This window comes from Phoenix dactylifera, chromosome 4, assembly GCF_051530095.1.
Source record: "Phoenix dactylifera cultivar Ajwa chromosome 4, Ajwa_hap1_PhDact_Kaust_v1.1, whole genome shotgun sequence".
In the NCBI taxonomy this organism is placed as follows: Eukaryota; Viridiplantae; Streptophyta; class Magnoliopsida; order Arecales; family Arecaceae; genus Phoenix; species Phoenix dactylifera.
The window spans coordinates 9,849,084-9,867,629 of NC_143193.1; the positions used below are offsets into that span (position 1 = coordinate 9,849,084).

At 37.5% G+C, this 18,546-nt stretch overlaps 1 protein-coding gene across 1 annotated transcript; it reads left to right on the forward strand.

The window, feature by feature from the left end:
• Positions 1-3,120: 3,120 nt before the first annotated feature.
• LOC103695652 (potassium transporter 5-like) lies at positions 3,121-6,745 on the forward strand. The gene is made up of 9 exons (XM_008777025.5): positions 3,121-3,449; positions 3,653-3,878; positions 3,979-4,227; positions 4,347-4,397; positions 4,519-4,779; positions 4,865-4,917; positions 5,009-5,123; positions 5,231-5,485; positions 5,573-6,745. The coding sequence occupies exons 1-9, from the start codon at positions 3,240-3,242 to the stop codon at positions 6,433-6,435; spliced, it is 2,283 nt and encodes a 760-aa protein (XP_008775247.4). The 5' UTR covers positions 3,121-3,239; the 3' UTR covers positions 6,436-6,745.
• Positions 6,746-18,546: the final 11,801 nt, after the last annotated feature.

Sequence of the window (18,546 nt, forward strand, 5' to 3'; positions counted from 1 at the left end):
TGATCCGAAGATCGATCAACAACAAGCCTTAGAAGGCTAATAGACTGAGCAGTAAGAAATCTCCAAAAAGACATCTTGTGCAGGCTAAATAGAAGTTCAATATAGTACCTAGCCACCAAGCTAAGTTGTATCAGAAGATCAAAGTTGTATTCGATTAGCAGGCTAGAATACTTGGACAGTAGGTTAAAATAAAAAGCTAGTAGGCTGAGTACTACTAGAAGTATGCTAGCCTACTACCAAGTGTCAGATAAGTAAGTTGAAACACCAAGGATATAGGTTAATACACTAAAGCACTAAAGGTGTAGGCCGAAACACCAAAGTGGGTGCAAGCAGAAACACCAAGGGTACAAGTTGAGACACCAAAGATTCAGGCCAAAATACCAAGATTGTAGGCCAATACACCAAGATTGTAGGCCGATACACAAGAAGGGTGCAAATGAAAATACCAAGAGCATCGTCTGAAATACCAAAGATGTAGGCCAATACACCATAGAGGATGCATATAAAAATACTAAAGATGTAAACTGATGCACCAAGGATGCAAACTGATACATCAAGGGTGCAAGCCGATACACCAAGTGTGCAAACTAAGTAACTATGGTATAAACTGAGAGGGCTGAGAGTTATCCACTTAACACGATGCCTTTAATGAAGCAAAATCCAAGAAGTAGCTAGCTAGTAGTTACTACTGCCTAGCATATGAAAGAATGGTAGCACTACCTAGAATATGTGTAGTGGGTGGTAATTGGCATTTATAACAAAGTAGGCTATATGATGCAAACTAGCAAGGACAAATATCATAGTTAAGAAGTGATACCTATTCTATCTTTTAATGGAAGCTACTTATAAGTATCAACTTGTAATTCTTAGAAAGGACCCTTTGCCCAAACAAAAACTTGTCGTTTAACTTTATCTTTGCCTTTATTTTATCATTACTTGTATCTTTAATTTTTTTGTTTAATATACCTTGCTCTATCCTAATTTATCTATAGTTGTTGTCATGTAGACTCTTAGCCCCGGCTATCAACCCTTTTACCTTTTCTTCTTTTTGGTTTCTAACAATGGTGTCATTCTCACACATTTGCACAATCCGAACAGTGGTGCACGCATGTTTCCCTCACACAAAGAATCCAGCACCAACATATGTTTAAAGAACTTTAATGAAGACTCTTCCTAAATATTCGTTGCCCTTAATTTCATATTCTCTCATTGGCTATCCTATTTTCAAATTTTGGATAGGAAGTAGCATAAGTGCTTGCAGTCCTAATTCAACTCTATTTTAGGACCCTCACACCTATTATAGATGATCTCTAAAATTGTCCTGCATCATAACCACTCAATTTGTATCTATTTCAAAAATAAAAAGTTTAGCTAATGCTTTTGCTATTGCTAGTCAACATCTTCGTGCTTTAAAACTTTCTTAAGCACAAAATTTATTTCTTTATTGGTATTTGTTGCTAACCAAGTGAGATGATGCCATTTGATCATCATTGTGGCTATCCTTGAGCATTTCCAATATCATTCAATTCCCAACTTCTATCTTCCATAAGATGATATTAGCTTCCGTCCTATCCTTAACAACTATGTTAGGGCACCTGCTTTTAGCAGTCTTCTTTTGATTGGTGATTGGTTAGGTGTTAAGGTTATTATGCTTGCTTCAATGGTGTTTATATTGTGGCATCCACTAGAACCAGTTCAGCCATAATTTAGTCTGATCGGTTTTGGTATTATTCCCATCTTGGTCTTGTATCTTATTTCATATCTTAATGAAATGATAGATTTGCACCCAAAAAAACGAAATGAGATAGGTCTCTGCCGGTTTGCTCAAAAAATTACAAAAAAAATCATTAGCTTGTTAATTTTGCTCACTAGATCCTACTTCCAATCATTTCTTGTTAACGATTATGAAAAATATAATTATTTTGGAGCCTCCCCTTTGCTTCTATCAATATAGAGATACACGTGTGCCTACCAAAAATATAAAAATATATGCAAATAGCTGTTATTATTGAATTCCTTGACATGTGCTCTTTGAATTTCAAACATATTCCTAAAGAAAAATCGAGAAGGACATTTGGTATTTTCTTGATGCTGATTCCAACAGTGAAAATGAAAGTTATTACTTTTCTTCTTGATGCCAATTAGGAGAATTGTTATAACCAATAATAGTCCTAATTTAGAGGAATTTATCTAATCAAATTAGATAATATGAAAAGAAAATCCTCTCTCACCCACGAGAACCGTCATATGCTCTCTCTCTCTCTCTCTCTCTCTCTCTCTCTCTCTCTCTCTCTCTCTCTCTGGGGGTGAGGAGAACAGGAGAGATCCACAAACTCTATTTCAAACTTAAAACTAATAAAAACATAATAAATAATATTCTAATCCAATACTAGATTTTTTTACAAATATGTAGCACTAAGTTAATTTTTTTTAAAAAATAGTTAACTTGCTGAACTGATAAGCAAATTAAATATCAATGCAAGTCTTAATTTTAACAACCAAGCTTTAATTTTTTTTAAAAAAATACTATATATTTTAAATTGCACTGAAGCAAAATTATTCCAAAATAGCTATAAATATAATAATATACAATTTAACAAGCATGCCAGGAATGGTCTCCCACCCTGATACTGACCAGAGAGATTAGTCTCTTCCAATTTACTTACGAAAAGGTTAGATAGGCTCCACACGGTACATGTATAGGACTCTCTATCTCTCTCACACACACATCAAATCTATGCCCATTTTACATGTCTAATGCTTATAGTGGCCGTAAGAACTTGCAACCAAGCAGACCCTGGAAACTTGAAAGGGACAAGCAGACGCCAGAATGGGCTGCCATGCGCTAATTGCACGCTGAGAACATTTGAGAAACGGTTCAAAGGGGCCTAAGAAGCTGTCAACTTCATCCATGCAAGAGTAGGTGAATGTTTTTATATATTTTTTCATTTTGCCGCTTGGAAAGAACGGTTCTGCGCTGCAGGGTGGCAACCTCCCCTCGTCCAAACCTTCCCCGAACGCATATGTGATTTTAAACTTCAATGGGCGACTCGAAACGTGCCACCTCGCCAATAAGTCATTCAATGGAGAGAGCGGTTAGCTTACCGCCATCCTTTGTGCTTATAAAAACCGATCCCCGGCCTCGGGCTTCTGCTCGCAGGAGAAAGCCTTCTTTTTCTCTCTCTTCTCCTCTCTTTCTATAATCTCTCCTACTTTCTGGAGCTATTCTCTTCCCCATAATGGGGGAAGAAGAAGTAGTTGAGGGGGTTGTGTTGAAAATAGAGATGGGGAATGATGAGAAGGAGAACACCATGAGAGAAAGAGAAAGGGAGGAAGGAGTAGAAGAACAGATGGGCAAAGAGCAGCAGCCCATAAGCACACGCTTGAACAGGATTGACTCTCTTGACAAAGAGGCTAACCGGGTCTCCGGCATGCCCGCCTCTTCTAAAGTAAGCACAAACACTGTTAGACTCTCTTCCATTTTCTTACCATGTTGTTACTTCTTTGTACCGCTATATCCACACTTTACAACAAAGGAACTTCCATGGATTCCTTGTTAGTAGTGATAGTTATGTTTTATGTTCTCATCCTGTTTTCAAATGGATATTTTCGGTCTTTTCTTTTACTAAATGGCATTTGGGGGGTGGAACAGGTCCTTTCAATGGCCGTCGTAATGCAGCTGGCTTTTCAAAGCATCGGAGTGGTGTACGGGGACATTGGAACGTCGCCATTGTATGTGTTTGCAAGCACATTTGCAGACAGGGTACCGAGCAACGATGACATAGTTGGAGCTCTATCTCTCATCATATATTCTCTCACCCTCTTTCCCCTCATCAAATATGTCTTCATTGTCCTCTGGGCCAATGACAATGGAGATGGTAAGTTATTGCAAATCGCAAAGCCTTATGATTTTGTAGAATTATTGCTCAAATTGATGAGGTATATTAGGGAGATTGACTTGTTTGTCTTCGACCACAGGTGGAACCTTCGCGATGTATTCCTTGATATGTAGACATTCCAAGGTGAGCGCGATTCCAAACCGGCAAGCAGAAGACATGGATCTCTCTGCTTATAAGCTGCAGATACCCAACAGGCACCTAAAGAGAGCTGAGAAGATAAAACAGGCCTTGGAGAAGAGCAGTTGGGCTAAAACTGGCCTTCTGTCTTTGGCCCTTCTTGGAACATGCATGGTCATTGGTGATGGCATCCTAACTCCTTGTATTTCAGGTTGGTTCCAACGAATTTCCGCACTTCATTATACCTCTCACTCTTTCATAGCTTTTTAATTTTAATTTCTAATTCCGTTCCATATTTGCTAACTTGTTAAGAAAATTTCAATGATGCAGTTCTCTCAGCAATAGATGGAGTGAGGAAAATTGATGCAGGACTAAGCAAAGGTAAACTCTTTGAACCTAGCTTTGAATTTGCCTTGTTAACTCTTTCTACTGAATCTTTCTTGTAGGTAGGAGTCCTGCAGTGTGTTCTAATTAGTATTGTTCAATGTTGATGGTATCTCAGATGTTATTGCGATGATATCGGTGGCCATACTGGTGGCTCTTTTTGCCATTCAAAGGTTCGGGACCGACAAAGTGGGGTACACATTTGCCCCTTTGATCGTTACGTGGTACTTGTTCATAGGGACCATCGGAATCTTCAATTTCATGAGGCATGATTCAACAGTATTAAAGGCTTTCAACCCCATCTACATCATCTCATACTTCAGGAGGGATCCTAAGGAGGCCTGGATCTCTCTTGGAGGAGTTGTGCTCTGCATGACAGGTATCTTCTCCTTGCAGTATATGAGTGAATTATATCCTCAAAACTTGTTCTGTTCTCAAATGGTTATTGCTTTTTAATGGAACAGGAACTGAGGCCATGTTTGCTGATCTTGGTCACTTCTCAGTTAGATCGATTCAGGTTTGACATCTCTTCATTGCAACCTTAGCTTCTGAACGGATTATTCAGAAGATGTTCAGCCATTCTAACATTGTTTTCTTCTTCTTTCTAGATTGCATTCGCTGGATTGATATACCCTTGCTTAATTTGCGCTTATGTGGGACAAGCTGCCTACCTCTCTAATGTTCCAACTGACGTATCGGATGCCTTTTACAAGTCTACTCCTGGTACGCCCTCTGTTGCTTCATTTGGTGGTATAAAATCGGTGCTAGAACTTGGATACACAAGGAGCATCTCTCTTAAATCCTCCGTCTGTTGCCTCGATGTGTTGCAGAATGTGTGTACTGGCCAATGTTCGCTGTCGCCGTCTTGGCATCAATCATCGCAAGTCAAGCCATGATCTCTGCCACATTTGCAATAGTGAAGCAGTCCATGGCTTTGGGCTGCTTCCCTCGAGTGCGAGTCATCCACACCTCCCACAAGCATGAAGGCCAGGTCTACATTCCTGAGATAAATTTCCTCCTAATGTTTGCCTGCGTCATGGTCACCGCCTCCTTCAAAGAGACGACTAAAATTGGAAATGCTTATGGTAATAGTTTGCTTCGTATATCAATCTCTGGCAAGTATAATATTCTTGGTCAGCTCTCAAATTGACCATGTCTTTCCCAATTCACAGGGATTGCAGTGGTTGCAGTGATGATCGTTACATCCTCCCTTCTCGTCCTAATAATGCTGATGATATGGCAAACCAGCCTTATGCTTGTGGCCCTATTTGTTCTTGTGTTTTTCTCCTTTGAGTTCCTCTACTTCTCTTCAGTGCTCTACAAATTCAGCAAAGGGGGTTACCTTCCGCTCTCCTTTGCTGCAATGCTCTTCTTCGTCATGTATGTGTGGCATTACGTGCAGTCGAGGCGTCATGCATTTGAAGTAGAACAAAAGGTCTCGACCCAATACCTGCACAACCTCGGTTCCAACCTCGGTATCTCACGGGTGCCCGGCGTCGGGCTCCTCTATACCGAGCTGACCCGGGGGATCCCTGCCATATTTCCTCACTTCCTTACCAACCTACCGGCAATTCACTCTGTGCTGATATTTGTCTCGGTCAAGTACCTGCCTGTGAACAGGGTCATGGCCGACGAGCGGTTCTTGCTGAGAAGAGTGGGACCTAAAGACTACAAGATGTATCGTTGTATTGTGAGGTATGGATACCGAGATCGACGTGTAGGGAATGAGGAGTTTGAGCGCCTGCTCATGGAGCATCTCAAGTCACTCATTCGGATGGAGAATTGGAAAGAAGATGGCAAAGGAAATGCAGAGGCAGAGGAGGAGATCAGGTTCTTGGAGAGTTCCTGGACCTCAGGAGTGGTGTACTTGTTGGGTCACAGTGAGGTGAAAGCTAGTGAGGATTCGGGATTGTTAAAGAGGGTGGTTGTCAACTACGTATATGATTTCTTGAGGAGGAATTTCAGGCAGGGATTCGTCGATCTGCAGATACCCAACAAGAACTTGCTGCAAGTAGGCATGAATTACTACATTTGATGAAACTGATCATCCTGCAAGAAGATTCGAGCCAACTCTCAGGCATCGTAACGCTTTTTGACAACATCAATGCTGACTGCAGTGTAAGTAATCACTGTGATGCTGCATGCAGCTTGAACCAAAACTGTGGCTTCCTTTGTATAGATAGAGACAGTATGAATGGCAAAACTTAATTTAAACCAGGTAGCATGAACCTGCAGTTCAAATATATGAGACACAGCAGTTGCAGTGTACACCTCATAGGGCTAAGTTAGCTAATATAATGCAATAGAGTTCAGTTTAGAGCTTAAACAAATAACATTGGTCGAAAGAACTAGAGTCTTCAATTCTTTTCTGAACAATGCTTGCACACTCGCTAAGGGAAATATACATCTATAAGCAGGTAAGTGGTTAACCATGCAACCTATTTCAGTTTAAGACACAATGTTAGAATGGTTATCAAGCAATTGAGATGGCATGCACCAGATACTGAATTGCAAATTGTGGGGTTTGTGGTATTACTTGTTGGCAAACAAAGACATTTTTTCGGCTATGAATACAAGATAAATTACAGAACAAGAGCTTCATTGGATAATGATAGAATGGTTACCCAGCAACGGAGAGGCCGGAAATTGAATTGCAAATTGTGGGGTTTGTGTTATTATTTGTTGGCAAATAAAGACAGGCTTCCCGACTATGAATACAAGATGAATTACAGAACAAGTCCTTCACTGCATAATCACTCCGCAATAATATTAATACCTTACTGCCGATCACAATTGCTTACAGTTTCAGAAGCTAAAAGAAACAGTATGCTTTTGTAGTGGCTCTACTCAGAATCAATAGTTAGATGAAGTAATAAATGTACTTTGAGAGAAGTGCAACAATTGTATAACATAAGAAGGGAAACATACGATTGAGCATTTTTTTTAAGACTAGCAAGTTATAGTACTCAATGAGCCTGGATAAAGCTCTACCTTCCAGGTGCAACTTCTGCCTGCAGTGACAAAAGGAAGACTAAGTCAGAGTAGAAGAAACAACATAAAAATAAACTCCAAATTTGTGGCTTGACATGATATAGCAAACTACAGGTCCAATAACCTCCTGTTGGGATTGGAAACAACCTACTTGATTATCTCCTAAGAAGGCAAAATGAATAATCACAAGCAATCCAAGCAAATTAGGATATCGAGTTTATGCATTCTTGTAAGTTGTACGCAACCATAGCCTAACTAACATCTCTAAACCTCTCCGATATATCAAAGTAAGGCTTTTGCAATTTGAGCTTATCAATGATTCCCACACAATAGCGGCAGTCCCTTATGCCCTCAAATGGATCGATAAACCCTCCGCACAACCTCATGCTATCCTGATTAAACCTTGTAATGGCTAGTAAACTGGGCCAGTCCACTTGATCGGCCCAAATGATTCGGCTAAAAAGAAAAAAAAAATTGACGTGCGTGCCGCGTGCACGTGCGAGGAGGAAAGAGGACTCCCAATAGAAGCCATCTTCCTTCTGAGTTTGTTGGATGGAATCCGACTGTAGACCAAATTCTAGTCATGACTAAGCTCTATTGAGAACTCCTCTCATCGCCACTTCCACCCCACCAGAGAACCCAACACCTGATCGAAGCCATCGTCAAAATTCTTGGGTTTATTCTCCAAGCCCCAGTCGCTACCAACATTGTTGCTACTGCAAATCATCGTCGAAGGTTGGGTTAAGAATTCAGAAACCTTTAATTGGCTTTTCTCTCCTTTATCTGTGGCCCTTAGAAGTCCGATTTCGGCCGGTGATCGCCAGATTTTTTGCAAAAAAGAGTGATGTCCTATTTTCTCTGTTTCGATAGGCTGACCCCTATTTTCTTCTCAATTCTGACTATTTCTACCACCGAGGTTTTCCTTTGGTCCCTCGCAGTGGCTAGAAGCCATGGCCAAAGTTTCGGCTAGTGGAATGTCACAGATTTCATGATCCAAGGGGTTAAAAGCTTGCTTTGACCGATTTTAGCGTTGTCAGTTGCCTATTGCCGTCGGGCACCTATTGACCGGTCGTGGGTCCCTAAACCCCTAGGCACCACCCGCAGCCACCCTCTATCTGTTCCTCTTCTCAGGTTAGAGAGAGAAGCTTGTTCTCTCTCTTTACTTTCTCTCTTTTACCCATCCTTTCTTACTTTTTTTTTGTCTACCTAGACTTTCTCTCTCTATTCTTTTATTAGAGGTGTTGGATCTGGCAAAAGACTCCTCCGAGTGATTGTGGATTGATTCTAGAGAAGAGCCCTGATCTATGATCATCAGGCGGTGTAACAATCTCCACCTTAATCCTTGTCAGACACCGTTAGATTTGGTTATCCCAATATCTGTTGAACCATCTTTACCCTAATCTGAGTATGATCCGATGAAATCACCTTGATCAGACCGACCGGGATGCTGGGTACTCCCGCTTGGTTAGCCTTATGTGGGTGTTAGAATTCAGAATTTTATTTTTAAATAATTATAATAAAATTTTAATAAAAAATATTTTTTTAATATTAGACTCTGAGAGGAATTTTGGAATTAACTAGCTCGATTAGTTGGATTGCGCTCGTAAGGTAAGTACTGTAACTCTTTTCTAGATTTATAGAAAATTATTAAATATTTTCTATATGAAATTATTCATGATTTATAAATTGATGCATAGTACTTAATTATGGATAATATTATATGACTCATGATTCAAAGTGTTGATTTTGATACGGATTATATCCTATTGATATTGATATTGCATACTTTTAAGAATTTTTCAATTTCGAATATGACATATATTTTTTTAAAAAAAGTTTTGATTTGAAATGGTTTTGGGCCCACAGTCATACTATGTTTTGATACCCTACCAGTGGGGATTATGCATTAGCAGTTCGATACCCTGCTAGTCCAGATTATACGTTGGTACTTCGATACCCTGCCAGTAGAGGATTATATGTTGGTAATTTGTTATCCTACAATTGACGTTATACAGTGGCACTTGAATGTGATCATAGTTTATGAATATCAAAATGAACTTGATGTTTTGAAAGAAATTAATTTTTTAAATTAAATTTGAATTTGAAATGACTAGATACTATTTAGATTTAGTTTTGAATTGATGTAAGTTGCATGCTTATTTTCAGCATATTACTAATTATTTTATTAGTTAATTTATCTAACTAAGGTGTTCATTGCTTGCTGGATTGTCTGTCCTATTATTTTATATTTTACTATTTTGACAAATTTGAAGAACTAGCTTGACCTGGGAATTTGTTATGGGAGAGCGACTCGAGATAGAAATTTGACAAACATTATCTTGGATTAGGGTTTATTTAAGTTGATGCAATATTTTAGAATATTGTTGGAATTATGATATATTTAAATTTTAAAAATAGTTATTTAAATAAAGTTTGGAAATTATTATTTAAATTTATTCTGCAGTTTGTTTATGATATCATTTTGAGATATCTTGCATGCTTGTGGAAAGAGTTTTCTATGAGTATGTGGCGGTTACTGATGAGAGCACAAAAGTGCGATCTACACGCTGCTTAAATTAGTATTACTGCTAACATATAACGATAAAATCACTAAGTTAATATTATATTTTTGTTTGGCACAGGTTAGTATAAATTAAAGTTACAATGCGCATTTAGTACAGATTGGATGTAGAAAAATGCACAACCCAGGCCGCGCACGCTCAACTTCGACATGGTATGATCGAACCCACCATTCATCCAGCATACTTGCACTCGAGGGACACATGGTAGTCATCCGGTGTCCGTTTCGAGTCCGTGATCCCACGCCCCGTTGATCATGATCTTCCAACGCTCCTAACCTGTCGTAGCCCAAAGAAGGAAGCAGAGTCCGCATTCATCTTCCACGTCTCAGCTTCCTTCCCAAATCAACATCGTGTGATCCGTCTTCCTCCGTCCGACTGCAAGCATGATCTCAGCCTTCCGGAATCCCTCTGCATCCCAGCCGCTCGTGAAGCCCCGTTGATCGCGATCTCCCTGCATCGCATCTGCCCTCTTGCTCCTCCCAGCGATCCCGAGAGATCACGTGTGATCTCAGCATCCAACCTTCAACATCTCAGCAAGGCGTGATCCCAGACACCATCCCCAACTCCTTCCATTTCCGCATCCAAGCATCTGCAGCATCTTCTTCTTCTGCTCGTCCCAGCACATTCACAGCAGCGGAATGGCAACCCAATCATCCGGATCTATGTCTCAGCCTTCCCACGGATCACGCGTTCGTTCCGAGTCCGCGTCCCAGCCAGCTTTCGGAGCTCCCATAATCCATCGATTCCGTGGCCAGCTAGATCGGCATTCCACATCTCCTCCCTTCTCGGATCAGCCTCTCAGCATTCCGTGGCCAGCCAGATGGGCATCCATGTCCTTCCTCCCGTTGATCCTGCAATCAACTCTCCTCCGCGTTCCCAGCCTTCCGTGCGTGATTCTAGTGCCCGTTCCCCCTCCTCTCCACGTGAAATCAAGGGACCCATGGCTGGCTTCAAGGCTCTGGCGATCTATAAGAGGACGGAAGGAGAAGGGGAGAAGGGAGAGAAGCTCACAGCCGGGAAAGAAAAAAATAGAGCCATGCTCCGTTTTTGAAAGAAGGAAAAGAAAATCCGAGAAGAAGGAAGAAAAAAAAGAAAAAATATATATTTTATTTTTTTTAGTTTTCACCGAGAGGGGTTACTTGTTCCCTTGTTTTCAATTTTTTTTTTTCTTCTTACTTTTGTAAGCATTTTTCTTTTTATGCAATCTATCAAATTTTTTTTTATGCAATCCATGTTATAGGTTTTGTTTAATTTCTATTTTTTATGCAATCTATCAATTTTTCTTTTATGCAATCCATGTCTAAGTTTTAATTTAATATTCTGCAATTTATTTTATGCATTTTGAAATTCTTATTTTAATTGCAAAGTTTTTTTTTTTCTTTCCTTTGTTTATTTTTGAGTAGAAAACTAGCTCTGTTTGGTTAGAGATTAATCAAATATCCTCAAAAAATTGTCTTAATATATATATATATATTGCCATAAATCTTAATGGAGTTTATATTCTTTATTTGTGTGCTCCAATCGCCTCCCTATGGATCGACCTCCTACAACTACTATTCATCGAATAGAGGATGGTAAGAGTAAAAAAATAATATTTGTTTGTTGGTTAAGATTTTGACAACAACATCCTTTTTAAGTAATCCTCAAGTCTACAAGAGAATAGCTGACAACAGTTGTTGTGACCCTTGGCTCACGATCTTATGTCGGGGACATGATAATTAATATAGTATCAGAGCATAAGTAGATAAATTGTAACACATAGAGCCAAACATAGGATCAATGTAGGTGGGTAGACACTAAGGATATTGGGACGTACAACTATGTTGATTAAAAAATAAATTATTCGAAGAATTGAGACAACTTATTCGAGGATTTTTAAATTAAAAAATATATATTATATATTATATATTTGATACTTTTGGGTCTTTTTGTTCAAAGGTATTTAGTAAATTCAATGAATGTTGGTGGTTTAAGTTAGAGTTATGTAGTGAAAGCATGGTGAACTGAATTACTTTAAAACTAGTCATCTACGATAACTTTGATTCAAGAGATGTTATAATTTGATTTGGAAGAAGTATCCCCAACTCTTTGAAGACTCAAATACGAAAATTTCATTGGAGAAACTTTTTTTAGGGGAGGAGAATGTAACACTTAGTAAACTAGGCCTAGTCCACTTGACCGGCCCATAAGATTGGGCGGAAACAAAATTGATGCACGTGCAACACACGTGCGAAAGGGAAGAGGACTCCCTAATGGGAGTCTTCTTACTCCCAAGCTTGTCGGACGGAAGCCAACTCTGGGCTAGATTGTAGTCATAACCAAGCTCTATTTAGAGCTCCTCTCGTCACCCCTTCCACCCCACCGAAGAACTCAAGCTTAACAAAGTCGTCGATAGAATTCTTGGGTGTTTCTCTCCGAAAGTCGGCCGCTACAAATGTTGTTGCCGCTCCCAATCATCGTCCAAAGCCAAGTAAGAAGCTGGCAACCTTTGATTGGCTTTTCTCTTCTTTTTTCCATGGCCCTAAGAAGCTCGGTTCCAGTTGGTGATCGCGGGATTTTTGGCTAAAAAATGAGATGCCCTATTTCCCCTATTTTAGTAGGCTGCCCCCTATTATTTTCTTGATTTTGCTACCACCAATGCTCATCACCGGAGTCTTTCGCCAATCCCTCATGATGGTTGGAAGCCATTGCTAGAGCTCCGGCCTCATAGATTCCATGATCCAAGGGGTTGAAACCCCAATTTTTAACAGCTTTAGCACAAACGGCTGCCTGTTACTGTCGATCACCTATTGGTCGGCCATTGGTCCCAAGACCCCAAGGCACCACCTGCAACCACCCTCTCTCTCTCTCTCTTTCTCTTTCTTGGTTAGAGAGAGAAACTTGTTCCCTCTCTCTTTCTCTCTCCTTCTCTCTGTTCCCCAACCTCTCTTTTTACCTGGACTTTCTCTCTGTACTCTCTCATTAGAGGTGTGGGTCTCCTCCTAGTGATTTTAGATTGACCTTGATGAAGAGCCCTAATCTATGGTCATCGGACGGCGTGCCAGTTTTCACCTTGGCTCTATCCATATACTGTTAGATTTGACTATTTTGATCTTTATTGAACCAATTGTACCATAGTTTGAGCATGATCTGGTGAAATCATCTTGATTGGACCGACCAGAATGCTGGGCACTCCCACTTTGTCATCCTTATGAGGGTGCTAGATTTAGAATTTTATTTATAAAATAATTATGATAAAATTTTAATAAAAATATAATTTTTGAATATTAGGTTCTCAGAGGGATTTTCAAAATTAATTGTATCGGTTAGTTAGATTGCACTTGCAGGGTAAGCAATGTAACTCTTTTTTTAGATTTATTGATAAATTATTAAATATTTTTTTATGGAATTATTTATGATTTTTGAATTGATTCATAGTACTTTAATTATTGGATATGCCCTTGCCTAGAATATTAAATGACTCATTATTGGAAATGTTGATTTTGATATGTATTATGTTGGATTGATTTTGATATTGTGTAGTTCAAAAAAAAATTTGATTTGGAACATGAGATATATTTTTTAGAAAAAGAGTTTTGATTCAAAAAAAATTGGACTTGCAGACAAACTATATTTTGATACCTTATCAGTGAGATTGTATGTCGGCATTTCGGTACCCTACTAGTAGAAATTGTACGTTGGCACTTTGACATTCTGCTGGTGGAGGTTGTATGTTGGCACTTCGATACCCTACCAGTGGGGGGGCTATATGTTAGCACTTTGGTACCCTACCATTGGTGGTTATGCAATAGCATTTTGATGCGGTCATAGTTCATGGTTGTCAAGATGAACTTGATATTTTGAAAGAAATTGATTCATGAACAAAATTTGAATTTTAAAATACTTGGATAGTGTTTTTTAGTTTTAGATTGATGTACTTTACATGCTTATTTTTATCATATTATTTATTATGTTTATTGCCTGAATTATCTAGCTAAGGTATTTGTTGATTACTGGGTTATCTAACTCGTTATTCTATGTTCTATGGTTTTTTAGATTTGAAAAACTAGTTTTACCATAAGATTCGTTATAAGAGAGCAACTAGAGATAGAATTTTAACAAACATTATCTTAGATTAAGGTTTAAATTGATGAAATATTTTAGAATATTTTGAAATTGTGCCAAAGGGCTGAATTTTACTTTCTTCTGTCTTCTGTCTGTGGCCATTTTGAGGTCGACTCGACTTGTGTTGGGGTCGACTCATGCTCGGTAGAAGTCGTCTCATGATTCTTCAAGGTCAACTCATCCACTATAAAAGCTCCCAAAACTCTTCAAAAAACTTCTCCAACTTTAAGATTTGTTCTTCTAGACATCTCCATGCTTCTCTATCCTTCCAACCTCATTGAGCTCCCTATGAAACAAATTAACTACTCCAAGAACACAAGATCATTAGTACCATACTCAATTATTTGGTCCTCATCAAAATCAATCCATTGGATCAATAATCTCTTCTTTTTTGATGATGCCAAAATATTAAGTATATGCAAAATAAAGCATATTGTGTTTCTAGAATTTTTGCATACTTAATTCATTTATGTCAAGCATGAAATAAACAAATATATATCTTAAGAACATACTTCATAAATGCTTCATAAAATATTCAAATTACCTCAAGATAATATATATTCAATTAAACATATACTCAACTTATTCTCTCTCCCCATTTTGACGGTATCAAAGAGTTACATTTTAAAATTTAGAGGATGTCAAGAAAATTGTAGCAACTTCAAGTTTATCCCACTAAGATTTTAGGGTAATTGAAGAGCTAAAGGATACAAGTAAGAAAGATCATATTTAGAGCTTTAATCAAATTTTAAAGCATTTTGGGGTCAAGAGATAGTTTCCTTCAAAAATTTCAAACTTAGCAATACTTAACTTTCTCTCTCCCCCATTTCATTAAATTAGAGCTATTCAAGATAAATTTTATTGGTGCTAGAAAATATCAAATATAGGAGTTGTGATTTCATTTATGATTAGAGAATATGATGCATCAAGCAAATAGCAACCTTCGAATTTTACAAAGTGTATCAAAACAATTTTCAAATTTAAATTTCAGATAAGGCTTATTTGAGAGAATCACTTTTCATTTTTTCATATGTTTAGCATTCTCTCTCCCCCTTTAATTTTCTTTCTCCCCCTTAATTGATCATTCCTTTTAAAGTTTTAAAATTTGTGAGTAGTTTCCAATGAAACTTTCAGATTTAATAATTTGAGACAAGTATTTTCTATACAATGTAATTCAACTTGATTTAATTTTTTTATTTCAAATTATAGTATAACTTAAGTCATTAGGTTTAAGATTACCATGATATAGAAATACATATTTCAAATCATTAATAATATATGATTTCAATTCACTAATAATATTTGTAAATCTTTCTCACAAGATCGGCATTAGTATATGATTTTTCTAATGATTTCAAATCACTAATAATATTTGTAAATTTGAAAATATTTTAAAAATAGATTCATATAATTTTATTTTAAACATTTCATAATTTTGTGCTAGCATATTAACTTTTGATTCTTTCACTTTATTTGTTCCTTCATAAATTATTTCCAATTTATCCCTATTTTTTTAACAAAATACATGTACAAATTCTATTAAATTCATTTTCATTAAGTACACAATAAAGTATATTCATTACCTTTGCATTCAATTGAGCTAATTTATTTCCATTATTATCCCATTCACTTTCATGTTTAAGAATCTGAACTCCATTAAATAATTCTTAAGTAAAGTTAATTTGAATTTTAGTATGCACAGCAAAATGAGTGATAAATAAATGCACAAGATGGGAACAAGCAAAAAATACAAACATAAAGATTTTATAGTAGTTTGAAGCCAAATTCAGCTCCTACATCAACTTCCCAAGACTTTTTTCTTGAAAATTTCACTATAATCTATGACCAAGATTACAGCTCCGTTGCTTTTCAGGCTCACAACAAATTCAGTTGATTTTTTTTGGCAATTAACCAAAACCAAACTATTTTGCTGGTACAACAAAACCAACCCCGAGTTTTAACACCTAGGAACTCCTTACTTCCAAGTTTAGGAAAACTTAGTTCATTTTTTAGAATAATCTACTGTGACCTAGCTGTTTCACAGGTACAGCTAAACTTTGCAAGGTAGCTTATTTTTTATGGTGTCAACCACACCAAAACCCATCACAGATTCTCTAATCTTGTGAAAAAAAATGATAGTAATATCATTGTAACTCGAGTTTGATTGCTCTGAAAGTTGGGATCTTGGTGAATGGAAGTGAGCCCTTTCCCTTTCTCTTCCTTGCTTGCTCTTCATATTATGATGGAAATCAATGATTGGAAGTTGAAGTTATCTCTAAATATTTGGAAGCTCTCTTTGGTGAGTAGAGGCTTTGAATGGCCACTTCTCCAATTGATTCTTAAGTTGAAGCACTAGAAGTGGCGGTTGACTTGCATTCCTTCTCCTTTACCTCATTCACTCAATCTCCTTAATCCATCTTTCTTCTCCACCTCAATTTGGAAGCATTTATAGCTTGAAAATTGTTGGAGAGCCGTATTTGGCCATTGGAGAGGTTGAAATAGCCGTTGGGAGTAAAAACAATTGTTCTGATTTTGCAAAAAAACTAGTTATTACTGTTGTCAGACACAGACAGATCGACTTAACTTCTTCAAGAGTCGACTTGAGAAAGTGTTCATTTTTGTTGTTCTCAGTCTTTCACCTGTGGTCACTATAGGGTCGACTTGTGATCTTCTAAAGTTTGCTTGCGAAAGGGGTTGTTTTTTCTACCTTCTATCTTTTGTAATGGCCATTTTAAAATCAACTCGACTCATGCTCGGCAGGAGTCGACTCATGATTCTTTAGGGTCAACTCTTTCACTATAGAAGCTCCCAAAACACTTCAAAAATCTTTTTGGAATTTGTTCTTTTTAGCTTCTCCATACTTCTCTATCCTTTCAATCTTATTGAGTTTCCTATAAAACAAATTAACTATTCCAAGAATACATGATCCTTAGTATCATACTTAAATATTTTTTTCTCATCAAAATCAATTCGTTCGGTCAACAAAATGGATAAATTGTAACACATAGAGCCAAACATAGAATGAGCATAGGTGGGTAGGCACTAGCGATATTGGGACGTACAACTATCTTGATTATAGAATAAATTATTCAAAGAATTGAGACATCTTATTCGAGGATTTCTAAATTAAAAAAATATCGTATATTATCTATTTGATGCTTTTGGTTCTTTTCATTAAAAGACATTTAGTGAATATAGTAAATATTGGTGGTTTAAATTAGAATTGCGCGGCAAAAGCGTGGTGAACTTCATTATTCTGAAACTAGTCAGATACGATAACTTTGATTTGAGAGATGTTATGACTTGATTTACAAGAAGTGTTTCCAACTCCTAGAAGACTCAGGTATGAAAATTTTTTGGACAAAATTTTATTTTTAGGGAGGCAAAATGTTACGAAATTTTATTTTCAAGGGACAATAATGTAATATGGTGCTCTCGAAAAATTGCTCTCCCAAGTGCAGGAAAATCGCACAAGTAGTATAACTCGGAAATCCGAGGTCGATTCCTCAGGAAATGATCTATAGATTATTAGCATAATTTTTAGATGTAATTTTTTTCAATAAACTTATAGATTAAGATGATGTTTTGCAAATAGAAAATAAATCACTCAATAGAGAATCGAAGTTAGGATAGATTAAGATGGTGTAGGAATCCAGAATCTCCTTTGATAATATCAAATTCATGCGATAAATTCTATGATTCTTTTGTTTTCTTCAAGAATTATAAGTAGATAAAATTTAATTATGGAGTGTGTTCTTGATAACATGAATTCTTTTTTTAAGCATTCAACATGCCTTATAACGTCAACGATGAATCAAATAATCGAGGAAGACATGTATCAATAAGCATAAATCATAAAAGAATTTTCAACATATAAGAATCATGACTTAATCAAAAGATAAATCATTTTGTGGAGTGATTGATTAAAACCCCATTTGATTTTGATGAGCTCAAAGCATTTGAGTATATCTTGTGATTACTAATGAATTCAATTGAGTGTTTCAGTAAAAATCCTGTCCAAGTGTCTCTAGATTTGGTTCATAGTATTTTGGATAAGGTAAGAAGTCTGCTGAACCAAAGTCTGAGACTCGAGTCGACTCCCGAGTATCACGAGTCGACTCCAAGCGTATCAAGTTCACTGGCACGAGCTCGAGTCGACTCCAGATCAGTACGAGTCGACTCCGACTGAGAACAAACAGAAGGACAGAAAGCTTCATCTCAGAACCTGTCAACGAGTCGACTCCTGAAGTGCGCGAGTCGACTCCAATGTTCACCGAGTCGACTCCAGAAAAGTAAGAGTCGACTCCAAGCAGTCACAGGCAGAAAAGTCAGAGAACGATTTTCGGACTCTGAGATTCGAGTCGACTCCCGCAATACGCGAGTCGACTCCGAGACTGAGCGACCATCGACAGACAGAAAACCATGTTACTGCCTCTGAGATTCGAGTCGACTCCAAGGACAGTCGAGTC